At 41.0% G+C, this 17,724-nt stretch overlaps 1 protein-coding gene across 1 annotated transcript in view; it reads left to right on the top strand.

Moving 5' to 3' along the window:
• ADCY1 (adenylate cyclase 1) overlaps nt 1-17,724 on the top strand; it is a 141,891-nt gene that overhangs the window by 50,423 nt on the left and 73,744 nt on the right. The window contains exon 3 of the mRNA XM_057431443.1: nt 10,780-10,898. Coding sequence (XP_057287426.1) covers nt 10,780-10,898 — 119 coding nt within the window. The remainder of the gene's footprint in view (nt 1-10,779; nt 10,899-17,724) is intronic.

Here is a 17,724-nt window from a genome sequence, read left to right as displayed (position 1 = left end):
TCCTTCTTCTTCCCCCAGCTTTGTATGCTGAGTGTGATGCTGTGTGGTATATTGGGCAGTTAGAGTCAGCTGTCCCCACTGTATCCCTCCAGCTTCTTGTGCACCCCCAGCCCACTCACTGGTGTGGTGGTATGACAAGCAGAAAAGACCTCAACTGTGCAAGCACTGCTCAGCAATAGCAAAGCCATCTCTGCATTATCAACACTGTCTCCAGCACAAATCCAAAACATTGCCCCATACTAGCTACTGTGAAGAAAATAACTCTTTTCCAGCCAAAACCAGCTGGAATATTGTGACACAAGGTGTGAACAATGGCATCTGAAGAGATTTGTAAAGAAAATAGGGCATATGAACTCTTCTCTTTACTATAAATCTATGTAGTCACTCATCCTCAGTCTAGCAGGGGGATGTCTCACACTGCTGCTTGTAGCAATTTGGTTTTTGCTCATAGATGTATGTATGACATATAGGCATGCCACCTACGTTAAGCTTTTACATGTTGCAATGGATGCTGGCTTCCATTGAATAGAGTAGACAGACATGAATGGATAAGTTAAAAATAGTTGTATCATTCTAAAAGCTGTTGATACCTTGGCTGTTAGGAGTTTTGAAATAAATATTAGGAATACGTTCTGCTTTAAACAACTGCTAATTAAATAAGCTGGTGGTGTTTGACTCTGTGGATTTTCCAGTTTGCTTTTCCTACTTTGTCCCTCTATTTTCCATTAGAGAGAATGGAGGAGGAGGAACAATTAAGAGCACACAAACCTGTCATTAGATAATTAAAAATGCACTACCATACAGTTTTCAATACATAATAACATTGTGCATAGCAGTTGCTAAGGCAAATATCATAGGTAGGAACACTGGCTATAGCGCATCAGATCCTTAAGTTAAATAGTAAGACAGATACTTCAGAAGTACTTTCTTACGGCTGATTTCTAAATTCAGAGCAATATCCGTGACAGCAGTGCTGTGTTGACACTTGTGCAATGTTTTTCTGTATTTTGGTATATTATATATAATATATATGCACATCTATTACATATATTCACAGTATAAAGTAAAGCAACCTCAGAAGCGATTGCTGGTGTTCTTCCTTCAGCAGAAGGAATTTATAGGGAGCTCTAAAACGTCATTGGGGAAGTTTTCTCTTCCATTTATTTTTATTGCTGTCCACAGAATTGTTTTCACTTCTAGAAGTGCCTTAATATAACAAAAAGCTAGCTAATGCTTTAACACAAGCTTGTCACACTTTGCCTGGACCACTCTTCAAACGCAAGGTGGATTTACCATAGAGCGGCAGCTCTGCCAAATAGGTCCATCACATTACAGCACCTGGCCTAGGCACACGTGCAGTTTGTCAAATGGTTCCCAAGTTGCTATGGTGCTACTTAGCACAGATTATCTATCTCCTGCTCAGGATACTGAGCCAGGCAGTTTGCTTTCATTCTGGTGTGTGACACTATGCGCTTGCTGCTCCTATAGGAAGGTGTTTTGCCAGTTCCGTTCAGTCAACATTCTGTGAAGCAAAAGAACTAGACCGCATCTCATTACCTGACAAAAAAAAAAAACAACAAAATAGTCTTAGGTATTTTTTTTAATATTTTCAGGTTTGCCTTTCTGGAGTAAATTTTTGTCTGTTATGTAATTTGAAATCTTTCCCAGGTTTCTGTTCCCCGTTACCTCTTCAGTATAAACTCATTTCATTTGGAGTTAAGGTTCCCTTCAGGCACATTCGATTAGGAATTTCCCAGTTTGACAAGGGAATAATGAACTAAATCTGAGTCACACTTGTTATTTTGAGTGAATGCACTCATTTCTTCCTTAGCATGTTCATGAGTTGGTCCTTGTCTTTCTTCTTCTGAAGGCAATGAAATTTTCTGCTGATGGGTTAGGCTCACTTCTCTGCTCTGGGAAGACAAAATGAGGGTAAGTAACAAAGGACAAAGGCTTTTAGATTTTTCTGATCTAAAAATCTAGGCATTTTTAATTCTAGATTTTTCAGAGGACAGTATTGTATCTTAGTCCTGGGAGGTTTTGACATCTATTCCATTTGACTGGTTCACGCTGTGATTTGCTTTTGTGTCGCTGTACTGAAGGCATCTGTAGTTTTCTAAAAAGGAAATTGTAACTGCTTACCACTTACTATGTCTTCCTTGGGTTCTAAAATTATTGCTTTTGACTTCAGCTTCCTGCTTTTTTTAAATCCTAAGTCTGTTTACACCCACTACTGAGCCCAGTTCCGATCACTAGCAATCAAAAAGCATATCTTTACTGAAGAATTGTTGCTTGTTCCACCACAGGCAAAAATCTGCAATAAGAAAGGGCATGTACTGTTATTGAGTGGCTACTGCAGCTCTAAATGTATGCTGTATCAGACAAGAGCAATGTTGCAAAACACCACTCCTAGTGCAGCAGTGTGTCCTTAATGCTCCTCTGATTCTTCCCCTGTTCTGGACCCTCAGCTGCAGATGGGGCTTGGAGCAACCTATCTAGTGGAAGGTGACCCTGCCTGTGCCAGGGGGTCGGAACTGGATGAGCTTTAGGGTCCTTTCCAACCCAAACCATTCTGTGATTCAGTGTTCCGTTGGTGGAGCAAACCAGACATGGCTGTGGACTGGAAAGAGATGAACCTCTAACTGCAGAGGAAATTTACAGCAACAGGGCTAAACCAGTGAAGCTCTGTCTGCTCTTCCTTTTACCCTGGAAGGGGTAGCTTGCAATGCCATCCTCCTAGCATCTTCAGAAGAAAAGATAGAGAGATGCCAGGATTGCTGTCCTGATCCTGTTCATGGGGGAACACATAGCTCTGTGCAGCTCTTCATCCTCTAGCAAACCTGAGTTCACACACATCTCAGCTGCACACCTGCCTAGGAATTGCATTAGCACTTCTGTGTTCCCTCTAATCATGACATTGGCAGATGGTTGGTACCCTTTCTGATGATTCTTAAGACTCCTCTTTATGGGGATCAGAAAAGCCTTTTCATAAGGGTATTAAATTTTCATAACCTGTGCTCTAAGTGTGTCTTTTTGGTTTTAATACATATACATATTGTGAGTGAGGGGATCATTTCACTGGAAATGAAACCTGGCCTTCCTGACTCTGCAGAGGCAGGGCAGAGAAAATGGGCAAAACATTTTCTTCCACATAGGAAGAGTAGAACAGTATGTTCAGAGGCTGTTCAGTGCCAAAAAATGTTTCATATTCATTGATATACCCTCAAGAACCCACTTATTAAAATCCTACTGAAGCATGATAGATAGAAGCAAGGACATTTATTAAACTAGCAGCTAATAATGAAGAACTCCTGAAACTCCCATTTGACTTTTTGTTTGTTCATTTTCCTAGCAACTATTTTCAAGTCTACCTGCTTTCAAGTTATCTCCTCTGCAGAATGGTCTGATCATATCTGTATGGCTACTGAGCTGCATTATAGTGAGGCAAATAAAGATACCTAACATATAAAGGCACTATTTGGTATTGTGAATTTAGCTTCATCTCATTCAAGTTCACTTCCAGTAGGAAGATTTTCATTAACTGGAACAAATATCATCTTTTTCCTGTCAAGTTTTCTGTGATGGTTTTGTGGATATGTTGAATTTTGCCAGTTCAGTTTCAGGGAGAGTGAATACTAAGGGGGAGGGGGGGGAGTAAAAAAATTAATGGTAGTCTGATGCTGCAGTCATTTATTCATTGCCACTTTATATCTGGTGTCAATGCTGTTAGCTTTCCTTTCAGAAGATTAATCCTTACTGATATATTTCTAGAGCATTCTGATTTAATAGATAAGAGGGCAACCAGGAAAACAGGCTATGCTCCCTGTGCTTCCTTGTTTCTCCTCATAGCCTCTCTCTGCTCGTGTTCCTGCTGAGCAAGATTTGTGGAGCCGATCTCAAGCAATCTTCCAGTCCATTCTGGAATTACAGTTGCCTTTTTAGTTCAGTGTCATGTAAATTCTCCATAGTCATTCCATGCTCAGTGGGTATCCTGGGCTTTTTTTGCATACAGAGATTTCCAACTTGTTTCATCTCATGTGTTTTTGTGGATGGTACCTAAAAGGCACAATGTACTGCTGAGCTTTTCTCATTCTTATCATTCCACTTCTTGTGTGCTATCCTGTGAACTTTATATCTTCAAGCAGTTTGGTGGCCTCTGTGTCCACTCTTTAGCCCAATGCTTGTGCATTCCATGTTCCCATTGCTCTGTTTTAGTCAAGACTTCACCCACCCCTATCTCTTTCACAAAGTCTTACCTTTCCCGTTGTAGCTAATAATGTTCCATGTGGAACATACCAATGCCTTGTTAAACCCTATGCTGATGATACGTCCTTCTTTTCTTTTATTTAACCAAAAATAATCAGTTAACCATACCATAGAAAGATGTCAGATTGGTCTGGTACAGGTCTGCTCATCCTGAATCCATCTTGTAGTTCATACATAGTATATTGATCATCTGCCATACCTCTGTGCCACTAGCCACCCTCATACAACTAAAAATTTGTGCATTAGATGGCAGCTGTGTGGATATTGTTGTATTATGATGATTTTAATGATGACTTACTGATAAATGTTATTCTTAAAGATATCTCGGAAACGTTCTGAAACATTGCCACCTTGTGGCTTTTAAAGAATCACCGTCTTTAAAGGTGGTTTTTCTTGTACTTGGTAGAAGGGAAGGGCATAGCATAGTTTAATTTAAATTAATGCACTAATGAAATCTGCTGTCTTTGTTTTCCAGCTTACAGGAAGTATAAATGAATCCTAGGAATTGTACACAAAGTTATTCTTCCATGCATCGCAGTAGGCTTCTTTTCTCTGTTTTCCTTAAGGGAATTAAAGTGGCTGTGCAGTGTAACATGGGGATGTTTGTCCTCATAGCCTTTCTCTGCTGTTGTTCCTGTTTGAACAATACTTGTGGAGCTGATCTCAAGTTACCCTGCTCACACTCCTCCAGTCCATTCTGGAATCACACTTGTTCTTCGAATTATGCTCTTATTAGAAGAGGGAAGTTATCAAGGTATAATCAGGTAGCAGGTGGTAATATTTAGGATGTACTTTGGAGTCCCTGCTGACTCAGTAGAAGCTGAATCTCAAAATTATATAGATGAGTTGACTTTGACATAGTCTTGTTAATGTTTTGTATGCATGTCTGATGCTTGTCTTCTTCAGGAAAACAACGCTGTTTAAATATGGTGGCGCTTTCCAAGCATAGCAATAGCAAAAGGGGATTTGTGATAGCCTGTAAAAATTGGTGGGTTAGATTTTGTGTTTTGTGTTGTAAAACCCTTCAAGAATAGATGATAAAAAAAAGAAGCTCATTTCTTTTGGGAGCTTCTTTTCCTATCTGTCATCATTGTTAGAGAGTTACTATAACAAACAAAACCATTCGTGTTTCATCAGCCAGGAAACAAAGGCGCCAAACCTGCTTCTGTTACCTTTTATTTCTTTCTTTTTAAAGTGCCTATGAAAAGACAAAAAGCAGTGGCCCATAGGCGTGCAGTCTACCTTGAATAACATGGTTCAGTACCGAGGAGTGTGTGAAGGGATCAAGATCTGGAATGCCTTCCGGAGTCACTGCTTTCCCCAGCATGAGCTTGGGAATCTCTGAGTCCTGTTTTGAGCAAGCTCTGCAAGACAGAGCTCTCTGCCAAGCCAGGGTCCAGGCTCCCTGGTGGGTGCTTGTGTAAGCAGCAGCTCCAGAGGAACCCGACAAAGCTGACTCAAAGAGACCGAGTTGTATCCATTGCAGTTCTGTTCTCATAGGATTGAAAGGTATGCAAAACACTACATTTTTCTGCATGGCCTTCAGCCAGTCCAGACTGTAAGTTCATTTTCAAGGTGCTTTCCCTTGGATGTTCATATGCATTAGCATGAGAGGACAAGAAACAATGAAATTCAAACAACCAGAGAAACATGAGAGCCTGCTATGTTGAGGCAATGCTACAGTTCCTCTGGCTGTTTCTCTTCTGTATATCAGAAGAAATGGCAACAACTGTTTCCTTTGATAAAATAGTCTACACTGACTATAAATAAGATTTCCATATTGTTCTCTATTTATCTTATATGATAATCTACAGGAATACAATTTAGCATGGAGAAGCACAGCAAGTGTATCCAGTTTACAGACAGAAAGTCATGAGGGGTCATCCAACTGCACAGCAGGCAATGGGAAAGAAAGGAGAGGATGCTGGCTGGGAACATTTTTGTGCATTTCAGTCTTCTTTTCTGGTGAAGGGAGAGTGGGTTCATAAATGATTTACAACTTGCTGAAGGAATTTTAAACTGTATCACGGTCTTTTCCCATACAGATGTCAAAATAAATCATTTTGTATAATAGGAATAGAATGTGGTATTGGACTGGATAGTATTGTTTAGGGAGACGCGTGAAATTACTATAAATCAAGGTGAAGATTTCAAAGGGACTTTGAGCAAGTCTTAAGTGTTTGCAAGAAGCAGTAAAATAAGAAAGACAATAAGGGAGACAGGCACAAGAGATGTATTGGGAACATGCACTGGGGACTCCCATACAAGCAGAGCTGGGTGGGAGAAGCTGTCCAGACCAGGGATGGGGACGGGAGAGAGAGCTGTGCTGTGAAGTCTCCAAGTTGGAGAAAGCTGAAGAGACCATTGGGGCAGAATGGAGTGCAGATGATAGAAACTGTTGCTTCGGCAATCTCTGCTGTCTGTGTGCTTCTTCCTGCGTTCCTTCTTAGGAAAGTACTGCCAGAGGGTGCTGAGTATTGAGCTCCCCTGCTATTTTAGAAGCCATGTGTGTGTGTGGTAGGGTGGCATGATGGCTTCAGGCTTTTCCAGGAGGCCACAGGCAACTTCCACTCCTGATCCTTGTGCTGTTGTCCCCCTTCATACGCAGCAGTCAGAAGGGGCCTCTGGAGGTCATCCAGTCCAACCACCCCTCAAAGCAGGACTGCAGCAATACCAGTTCTGGTCAACTGTGGCTTTGTCTAGTCAGGTCTTGAATAACTGCAAGAGTGATACCCTGACTCCAAGCAAGAGCGAGACTTGCAATACAGGAGCTTATACATGCAATTTGGATTGAGAAAGTTCCAAACAACAAGTAGTAATACAGGTTCTTTTTGGCTATTAACAATGGGAAGCATTTTCCATTTCTCTGGTTTTGTGTGTTTTCCTTCTTTGTCATGTGGATATTAGTGTGGGTTGTTGCATAGTGCCAAGGTAACACCAAACAATTCCGAATTGGCTTACTGTTCACATTTTGACTTGCCTTGGAGTCAAATAAATCTTTGTTCATTCTCTTATTTCTAGCAATGCTTTACTGCTGGGGGGAGAAAGAAGTCTGGATGTTTTGCTAAATCAGTTGTCCTTTTCAAAATTAATTAAGTCTTCATTAATGGTGCAGAAATCCTCATTAATAAGGATAAGGCAGTTGAGAGAGGCAGACAGTTTGGCATTCCAAATCCCAGGCTAGGCTTGGCAATTTAAAATACAAATCTAATTAAAAATGCTGTGAATGAAGGAGACATAGGTCCTCATCTGCCATTTTCTTTTCATAACAAGGTTTGTGCAGAGAATGCAAAATCACTGGCAGACAATTACAGTCTCTGAAAATAATCTTTGTTTTCAGCATGTGATTTGACTTTAGACTGTGTTAACGCTGAGCAAAGATTTACAGCAGGAGAAGAGTACAAATTCCTAAAATAGCCTCAATCAGTCATGGAGCCAAGATTTCATTTTCTTGGTAGAAACCAGCTGTAATAAACCTAAACAGCATTGTGGATCAGCGAGAAAAGTGGAAACATGGGAACATTTTCTCTCTGCTGGGCCCTGTGTTTTGGAATATGCTACGTGTTGAGGTTACCTCGATACAACATCATTTGTCACCAGTAAGGAGGTCTGCAGCATGAGTGTTGGTTTATTCTATCAAAGCTGTGGCTAATTGATTGGTGCTCTCTGTCTCACTCTTATTTTCCTGACACCAGCCATCCCAATCAGAGGCAACAACCGCTCAAGCATGAATGTCACCACAAATGTGATCGGCCTTGCTTCAGCGCTGTCACTTGATCCATTCAATGCGCTAGGCAGCCGTGCACATCTAGTTTGCCTTTTACTCTGGTTTTCAGATTACTTTTATAATCAGGTCAGCCATACAGGAGCAAATGAAAAGTGTCAGATGATGGTAGGACTTGCTCAATAGAGATACAACCAGAGCCCTCTCCCAAACCTTCCAACAGCTGTATTTGATGTACATGAATTCACTCTTGCAGCTCCAAACCTCTGAGTCTTTGAGCATTCCTTAGGCTGACCTGAAGGGCAGTACCACTTTGCTTGACAGATGGGATTTTGCCCAAAATAAAAGTGACTTTTCTTATTTTTATTTTTTCTAGAGGTTTAGATTCTGTCTTTTCTTCATTTATTTTTCAGTGTTTCGATGCTTTTCGTTGTTTCTTACATTTCCAGTCTCTCATCCAGTGATGATTCTTCACAGCTGCAATGCTGCTTTCCTTCTTGGGCTGAAGGGTCAGCAGTGGCCACCCTTTGAGAAAGCCATAATTGAGTCTTTCCTTTTCCGTGAATCTGAGGCTGCTACTCCTCTTTGTAAAGACTACAATTCTCCCTCACTAATCCAGCTTTCTTTTTCTTGTTTTCTTTTGTCATTCTTTGTGTTTTGCTTTCCACCTCTAATGAAAAAAGCAAGCCACCACAATATGACACCTGATATCATCGATGCTGTCCAGTGCTCCACCCTGCAGCTCTCCAATCCTACCTTCGCAGTAAAGTGTGTCCTTACTGGACATCAGAAAATTGGTATCCAGCATCTCTACTGCCCAATAGGTGCTCAGCTCATTTTGCAACCTCAGTATATTTCAGTCAAAGCAGTAAATGAAATGCAAGACACAAGGAGTGGGCAACAGACCTTCATAAGATCCGCTGTTGACAAAACTTGGTCAACCTTTCAAAACAAATTTGTTTTGAACATTAACCCAAATTTTGGGTCACCCAAATAGAATTCTGTTGCAGAGATATATAATTAACATAGAAATTATAGCAATTAACCATTTTCTACCAAGGTGTGAGACTCTATATTTAATCTGAAATAGATGTATGCATAAGCTGTTAACAGATATTTAATTCCATCATATTCTTTGCAGTGTTCATAGTATACATATGAGAAAAATAGTAAATAGACTTGGTTAATGATCTTTAGCTTCAAGGCCACATGAACTCCACAAACATATGGGGGAACTTTAGTCTAAAGTAAATACCAGGGCAGTTCTCCAAAGTTTAACTTATTCCTTGGTGACATGAATATTCAATGTGTCTTCTTCCAAAAAACCTGTAAAATTAAAAGCCCTTTGAGTATTATTTGTTGGCTTTGGCTGGTGAATGTGTGTATGTGAGCAACTTGTCTGTGCAGATACCGTCTTCTCAGGCTTAATTGTTGTTCCTTATTTATTGGACGTCAATTAAAATAAAAGAGGATGTGGTTTGGCCAAGATCTGCACTTCTGTGATGTCTCACGCCTGCCATTATCATCAGATAACAGGATCACAGAATAGTTGAGGTAGGAAGGGAACTCTGGAAATCATCTGGTCTGACACCCTGGTTTCCAGCATAAGCTGCTCCATCACTTTTCCAGGACTTGAGGAGAAACTAGCATGTAGTTGCCTGGGTCCTTCTTCTTGCTCTTCCTGAAGATAGGATTGACCTTTTCATTTCAAAGATTGAGAGTGACCTTGAAATGACGTATGACAGCTCCATCAGTGGGGTGTATCCATTGGGGCCCATGGAATTATGTATGTGCAGTTTGCTTAAGTATTTCCTGACCTGATCCTCTTCCACCAAGGGTGCCTCTGTCCTTCTTCCAGCCTTTCCCTGTGATTTCTGGAACCTGTAATTCCTGAATCAGATTGGATGTGGGTGTGTGAATTCATTCAGTCTGTTGCTATGGCTGAAGCAAGCAGTTCTGCTGGCTAAGCTTGGAACTGCATTTTAAATGGCAAGTGTTTTCCAAGTGAAAACAAAGCTGAAATAGGTATCTAAGAGCACCTTAGAACACGTAAGAATACCCAGTGCAAGTTTTCTGGGTGGTATCTGTGAATGGGCCAGAATAGAAAAACTATAGCGGTCTTTATAGTCAATACTGATGAGATCCAACACGTTAGAGGTCCTTTTTATGCAAGTATGTGACCTACGCTAAAACTCTCTGGGGATATACCAAGAAGAGATGTGTTTAACCAGGGGTTTGTAGTGATGGATTCCGTAAGTGAGCTGGCTGGAGCAGACATTGCCACACTGGATATATGCCATTAAAACCGTGCTTTTATTACTGTTGTGCTGATTCAGACAGTGGATAAATCTATCATCCACACTCGCTGCTTAAAAACCAGCTGTCATAGTCCTTGTAATGCAACACACTCAATAGATTCAGAAATAGGACACACAAAAGGATAGCAAATGATCCTGGAAAGTCCTTTCCAGACAGATAAATTCTACTAACAATAAAGTTGTTATTATTAGTATTGTGATGTTAATGAAAATTATGTACAATTATCTGCTCTTGAAGCTGACTTTTCCCTTTCTGTATAGTTTTTTGATATTGTCTTTTGTGCAGAAGACTTAATAAAGACACCCACGCAGCTTGCAGAAGTTTGAGGTAAATGATTCATATTATTTATGCAGCAGATATTCTCAAGAAGCAAACTAGATCAGGAAAAGATTTAGTTTGCTAGTTTAAGACTTTTGAATAATGGTCACCCACTATACCACAAGCCTGATCTTGTTTACGCTTTCCTTTAGGAACGTCTCTTGATGAGTCTGCTGCCCAGGAATGTTGCGATGGAAATGAAGGAAGATTTCCTGAAGCCTCCCGAAAGGATTTTCCACAAGATTTACATTCAAAGGCATGACAACGTTAGGTAGGATTGATGTAACCCATGAAATAATTTAAAGCAGAGAGTATTTGATACAAATACAATGATGCAAAACTGCAGTCAGGTCTTAGAGGAAAAAAAGCCAGCAATGTAGCGAATATTTGTCATTTATGCAGAGAGGGGAATGGACACAATAGGAAGGCTTTATAGTCTTCTCAGCAGATGATGGTGAATCAATAAATGGCTTAAAATAGTAGTGCTAGGAGGCAGGCAACTTTTTTTGAGTGAGAATTCATTCTTTTTGTACTGTATTACATTTTGGGTGAATAGGAGTATTTATTTTGCATGGTAACTCTTACACATTTATATTTTCCTGATAGTAAGATGGATTTCTTTGAATGCAATAGATTTTCCAGGTGATAGCATGGAAATACAGAAAGACAGTGTGATGTAAACTTAAAAATGTGTATTCGTCCCCATCATATGAGCATTGCTCCTCAGAGGTTATTGGCTGAGGCTCAATTCTGTTTCTCACTCCTGTTCAGTAGAAGACTGTTGTGCAAGGGCCCTCATATATATTGATTGTTGTTACAGTGCATTCTCATTTGCTATTCTTCTCTGACCCCCCCAACAAATTCCTTAAAGGCCTTCTCTGAATTATGGTGTTTTACCCTACTGCCTCTAGCTACCTTTTCTCCAAGTGCTTTGCTTCCACACCAAAAACAGGTTTACTTGGTGGCACCCTTGCACTAAGCAAGGTGTAGGCTTAGTATTGATGCCACAGAACTGCCTTTATTTATACTGTGTACTAATATGGCAATGGACTAAATCCCTCAGGACCTCCTCCTCTCCCTCATCCACCGTAAAGTTGTTCTCTTACGGTTCAGCTTATCTTCTATTGAGATGAATGTAACAGTTGCAAGGACTACTTCCTCGTGACTCCTTGTTGCATCTGTGTGAGTGAGGGAATCAGAGATGGCTGTGATGGGAGTGTTTAAAGGACCAACAAATTAGCTCATTTTTACGCTGTAAAATGGAACATTACTGAATTTGTTCAGTAGCAGCTCACTTCTTGCTAATGGTAAAATCTTACATGATGTTGATCAGCATCACTATGTATACAAAACTCTTAGTCTTTAACCATCACTTTAAAGGTAGCTCTAAGCGTACATCACCCCAGAGCTGATGCTGCCAAGATAGCATTATTGGTTACAGTCTTTGATGGTTCTCAGTTGCCAAAGTCAGGCTTCATAGCTCCTGAAGGGTACACTTCAAGATCATAGTGGGCTGTCTTCCTCCTTCTCCAATTTTCCTTGCTTATGCCTCCTGCCTTATGCTGTTACCCCACATACACATTTGTGAGGGCACTAAATTCAAGCATCAGAAAGGTAAAAGGATCAAAATAATCATTTATAAATTATCATAAAATGATCATAAAATGATCAAAAAGTATCTGTGGCTCATGAGAAGGAAATAGTCCATAGTTCAATAGTTCAGAAGCCATTTCAGCACAGTGTACAGATGATACCTTACTGAGGTGGCCTCAGCCAAGGTTGCCATGAAGGATGTGAGGACCAGATGTGAGCTTACCTGTGAAGACTCCCCACCAAAGCAACTCTTCTGTAATGCTTAGGAGTATGGTTTGTAATATACAAGAGACAGCTCTTTCTTAAGATTAGATGAAGTAATGTAGGATTAACCTTTCCTTCTTTATCCCTTATCTGGTCCTACAGGGCTGAGGAATTTACCGATTACACATGTATGTACAGTGGCTACTGTAAAAACATACTAGTCCTGACTAAATCTTTTCATGCAGCTCTAATTCAATTCAGTAATTTCAGGTTATGTTTCAGCCCTGAATGGAGCCCTCAACACGTTTTGTTGTTTGCCTCTTTTGGAACGGACTTTTCCTACTCCATTTGATATGAATGACGCTGTTTCAACACATGCATGGATAAGGGTATGGGTGACTTGGTATGTTAACAGGCAGCTACTCAGTCTGCTCTGTAACTCAATTAATGTTCATGAGATAAACAGAAAGTGATCAATCGAACTGCTACCAATTGCTCAAACCTCTGGTATAGCAGTTTCATTTAACCTGGTTTTTACAGTGTGAAATAGAACTGGCTGCTTTGAAAGAAGAGATATTCATTTCAGGCAACACACGTGCTGGGATAAATCTACCAATAAAAAGATTCCTTATGGCCATTTAGAGGTTGTTGTAACCCAGTCTGAGGCCAGAGCACAGCCTGTGGCTATTTATTTATATGCAAATATGTCTGGTCTGTACTGTCTTCTAGAAGACATCAGAACTCGAAACACTTTGGAGTTTAACTTACCCATGTCAATGTTTTAAAAAGCTGTGATCACGAGCCCTATGAGCCTTTTGTATGCAGTCTTTCTGAGCTCATAAAACTTCAGGGTGACCTAGTTTATGTAAAAACACATCCCCTTTTGCTCTTAGTTTTAACAGTCCTCTTTAACTTTTTGAGAGCATTGTTTCTTAATCATTGCAGTGACTTATAGATAAAATTATCAGTAGTTTTTCATTAGGGTTGATCTTTAAGGGAAGCAAAACCCCTACAGGTTCCTTTCTGAGGCAGCACGTGCTATTAGAATATCATCCTTACAGTAAGTTGTACTCTAATTAAACAAATGGCCCAAGTGGAAATGAAAAACAGGGCACATAACCCCTCCTTACATTGCTGAGCATTTGTTTATACAAGTGGCTCCACTGAAACCAGCAGGACTATTCAAGTGCACAAAGCGCATGAATGAGCGTTGTTAAAAGTGAACATTTACCACCTACAGGCTCTTACATCTTTTGTGTAACTTGGCAGGGTTTTTCCTCCTGAACGCCCTGTAAAGTGACATAGAAAAGGGTTGCTCTGTCAATACTCACAGTTGGGAAGCAGCTTAAATCCCTTAGACCAAGCCACAGGCTTCCCTCGCTGGGTTTTAGCAGGTGCTGCAGCTTCCTGCAGTGCCGCAGGAGAGCTGCAGTCACTGGGCAGGCACTGGCTATGCCTGCCTGCAGGGATCAGAGGAGAGGAAACAGGAATACACAAGGTCCTGGAGGGATGACTCAGGCCTTGTCAACACAGCAATGCTCCACACAGGCAAGGAATATGAGATAATGATGCGTGTAACTTGTATGCCTGTGTTGAAACAGCTCAACACCTTGTTTGTGACAGAGATGAGATGACTGTTTATAAGGCTTTCTTTCCTGAAGTTGCTTGCTGCAGTGTTGCCTTGCTTTTATTCAGAATTTTTATACCGGAAGCAGTTAGGAATAGCTGTTCGTGTATCAAACCAAATACTCCAGGTAACTTTAAAAACGTCCTTAAGAAACCTCCATTAAAAATCAGAATCATGGAAACAGAGTGGTTGGGGTTGGAAGGAACTTTAAAGATCATCTAATTCCAACCCGCTGTCATGATCAGGGACAGCTTTCACTAGAACAAGTTTCTCAAAACCCTGACCAGCCTGACCTTGAATACTCCCAGGGATGGGGTATTGATGGCTTCTCCAGGCAACGTGTTCCACCCGCATAGGAAATAATTTCTTCCTTGTATCTAATCTAAATCTACCCTCTTTTAATTTCAAACTGTTACTCCTTGTTCTATCACTAGAGACACCGGTAAAAAAAATATCTCTGTCTTTCTTGTAAGCTCCCTTTATATACTGAAAGAGTGCAATGAGGTCTCCCTGGAGCCTTCTCCAGGCTGAACAGCCTATCTCTTTCAGCCTTCTTCACGGGAGAGGTGTTCCAGCCCTCTGACTGGTTTTGTGACTCCTATCTGGATGTGCTCTAACAGGCCCTTGTCTTTCCTTTCTTGTGCTGGGAGCCCTAGAGCTGGATTCAAACACTCCAGGTGGGATCTCATGAGTGTGGAGTGGAGGGGGACAATCACCTCTCTCAACCTGCCAGCCGTGCTTCCCTTTATGCATCCTGGGGTACAGTTGACTCTCTGGGCTGTAAGCACACAGTGGTGACTCATGTCCAGCATTTCATCCACCAGTACCCCCAGCTCCTCCTCTGCAGGGCTGCTCAATCCATTCATCCCTCAGTCTATACCCACATTGGGGATTGCCCACACCCAGATGTTTAACAAGGCCTCTTGTTGAATTTCATGAGGTTCACGTGGGCCCGCTCCTCAATGGATGTGTGGTTTAAGTCCTGGAAAGGATAACCATAGCTGTTACCTTGAGAGAGAAAACCAGTGACAAAAGCGTGTCTTGCATCTCAAAGCGGTAAGAGAGGAAGGTTTCAGACACTGCTGCTGCTGTCTTGCGCTTCAGGAATAGTCAGTATCTGTTCCTCTGCGCTTTTGTAAGCAAGCAGGCAGCGTTAGGAGCAAGCAAACCTCTGTGGTTTCATGCAGGGCTTAAAATCAAGAGCAGAAGTTTGACAAAGCTCTGCTCAATAATTGATTATCTTTTCCCCTAGACTTTAATTAGAATATCGACAAGCTGTTGTAACCTATGATGCTGATCACTGTCTGTCTAAAAGCCAAAGGGATTTAAGTTTTTACCAGATTAGCCAAACTTCTTGATCCTGTGAAATTACTGGTGAAAACCTGGTATGACTGAAAGCTAGAGGACAGATGCCGGGTATCTCAAAGAACATAGGATTGCAGAGGTTTTGGTATAGCACACAAGCAAAGAGAATGATAGCTCCTTGGGGTCCCTTTGCTCAGCTGTGAGATGGAGGAGTAAGAGCATTGCTGAGCCCCTGGGCAATGAGGCAAGGCCAGGCTTAGCACTGTAATAACTACTTAGACTTGCTAACCATCACATTTACATGGCTTCTCACGGAGAGCAGTGCTTGAATCATGTGCGAGCTATGCTGTTGAACAAACAGAAGGAACCTTTGTCCTTTGTTTCCACTTTCTTTCCATTTCCATTTCTCTTCTTTCTTTAATAGTTTCAGTTTAATTGAGATTGTGGGATTTCTGCTTTTTCACCAAGTGCCCCAATGGCATCGTTAAGATTTCTATGGAATTAAAGCAGAGAGAGTCATATCCCCGAATGGCCGTTAAGAGAAATGGTTGTTAATAGGTAGTTTCTCTCTTCTTGTTTTTATATATGATAATACCTGTATTTTTTAAATGAGATCACTTGGCAGTCACTGTGAAGTGTCCCTTAGTACACTATAGCACAATGAGGACTCTCTCATGCATAAATAAGGTAGCCCTAGTTTACTCTAATCCTCTCTGAGGATGTGAACCTCCATGGCAATTAGTGATTAAGCTCCAGTGAACCAAGGCTACTTTGCTCTTGAATGAGTGCATCTACAGGACTGATTAATGTGCCTTAACACTGATGTCATTCCTCTAGTTGCTTTGTTTTAACTTTTCTAAGTATATCAATGTTAGACATGGCCTACATTTAAGACTGTTATTATTTTTGTGGGAATTATATATCCAGCTCAAAGGCAAGGGAATTTCAGTGTTCATTTGTGTTGTGCTGAGCAGCAGGTGGAGACTTGGACTTTGAACACATTGGAATGTATTTGAAAATATGGTTTGGCCCTGGAAACACTTCGGGCATATCACTGGAATTCTGGCACTGTACATCTTATCATTTCTCTCTTTAACACCCTTACAACTTTCATGACCAGAGCAAGAATTATAATCTCTTTTCTGTTCTCTCTCTGTGGCAAATATTCCTGTGTCCTGATAAATGCCTTCTGTGTCCTTCATGTTCAAAAAACCTGAGCAGGATGTAACAGGGGAGAAAAAGCTTATTGCATGAGATGGGTGATTTGACTCCATAGTCAAAACCCGGTATCACAGGCCAAGGTGCTGCCCTAATTTGTTTGAGACATTGTATGGCAAAGAGTACATGTTGGAGCTGCCCCACAATACTTGCAGTCCAAGTAGTAGGTGAAGAGGAAACACACGGGTACAGACAGGTGAAGAAGCACAAGAGAGACTGACTATTGGTCAGCATACCTGTTAAAATAAAATGAACCACCTAATGAGTTTCAATGCTATGTTTAGAGAGTCAGAGCTGTGTGAGAAAGGGTCACCCTTCTCAGGACTGCCACCTCCGAGTGGCAGCAGACTGTGGAAGCAGCAGGCTAGCTGTGCTGCTTGCGCTTTGGGTCTCCAAAGCCCCTGTTCATCCACTGGCTGTTTCCTGCTATCCCTGCTGAACAGTCATGTTTGTTTACTTGAATTTCAGGCTGCTTTCAACAGAAACGCAGCAGCTGCTCAGGTTGTAACACCTCATGGGTATAGAATAGAGCAGAGTTCCTCTAAAGGAAAAAGGCAGGGCTTGTACTCACAGCATTGCACCCCCCCCCATTTCTACCATGTCCAGGCACGGTTCTACTTTGCACATTTGAAGAGTATACAAATTTGTGCGGAACCTCTCATGCCAAGAAAGCATAACAGCAGTCACATTACCTAACCGATTGCATTGGCTTTAAGATGGATACAGGTAACTGCAGTATGAAACACTTCCTAGGCATAACTGAACAACTGTGTCTGAGCTCATGATAATTACATGTTTTACCTAAAATACCTACCTATTGCAATTATATGCTCAGTTATGTATTGTGGCTACAGTTACAGACTTTTTTTGTATTAGATTATACCTTTTTTGTATAATTACCAGTGGTTTGAATCTAATGAGCGTTTTTCAAGTGTTTAAAGGCTTAACAAGAATCCCATCTTGACTTATTAAGGTAGTCATATGTAAAATAACTTTCAGCTTAGCTGAATGATTATGCATAAATGTATTTTCTGTGTTCTGTGCTTAAATAATTGAGAGTTTTGATGGAAGTCTACATGTCAGCAGTGTAATGGTTGCTCTGTTAGTCATCAAGACATTGTTATATAGTGTCCACAAGCACTGGGCATTT

The sequence above is a fragment of the Pezoporus wallicus genome, unplaced genomic scaffold (assembly GCF_028554395.1).
Source record: "Pezoporus wallicus isolate ANWC-B61680 ecotype Strahan unplaced genomic scaffold, APGP_CSIRO_Pwel_v1 scaffold_11491, whole genome shotgun sequence".
Classification (NCBI taxonomy): Eukaryota; Metazoa; Chordata; class Aves; order Psittaciformes; family Psittacidae; genus Pezoporus; species Pezoporus wallicus.
The sequence above is the reverse complement of the archived record's forward strand: the minus strand, read 5'-3'. Positions and strand labels throughout refer to the sequence as shown.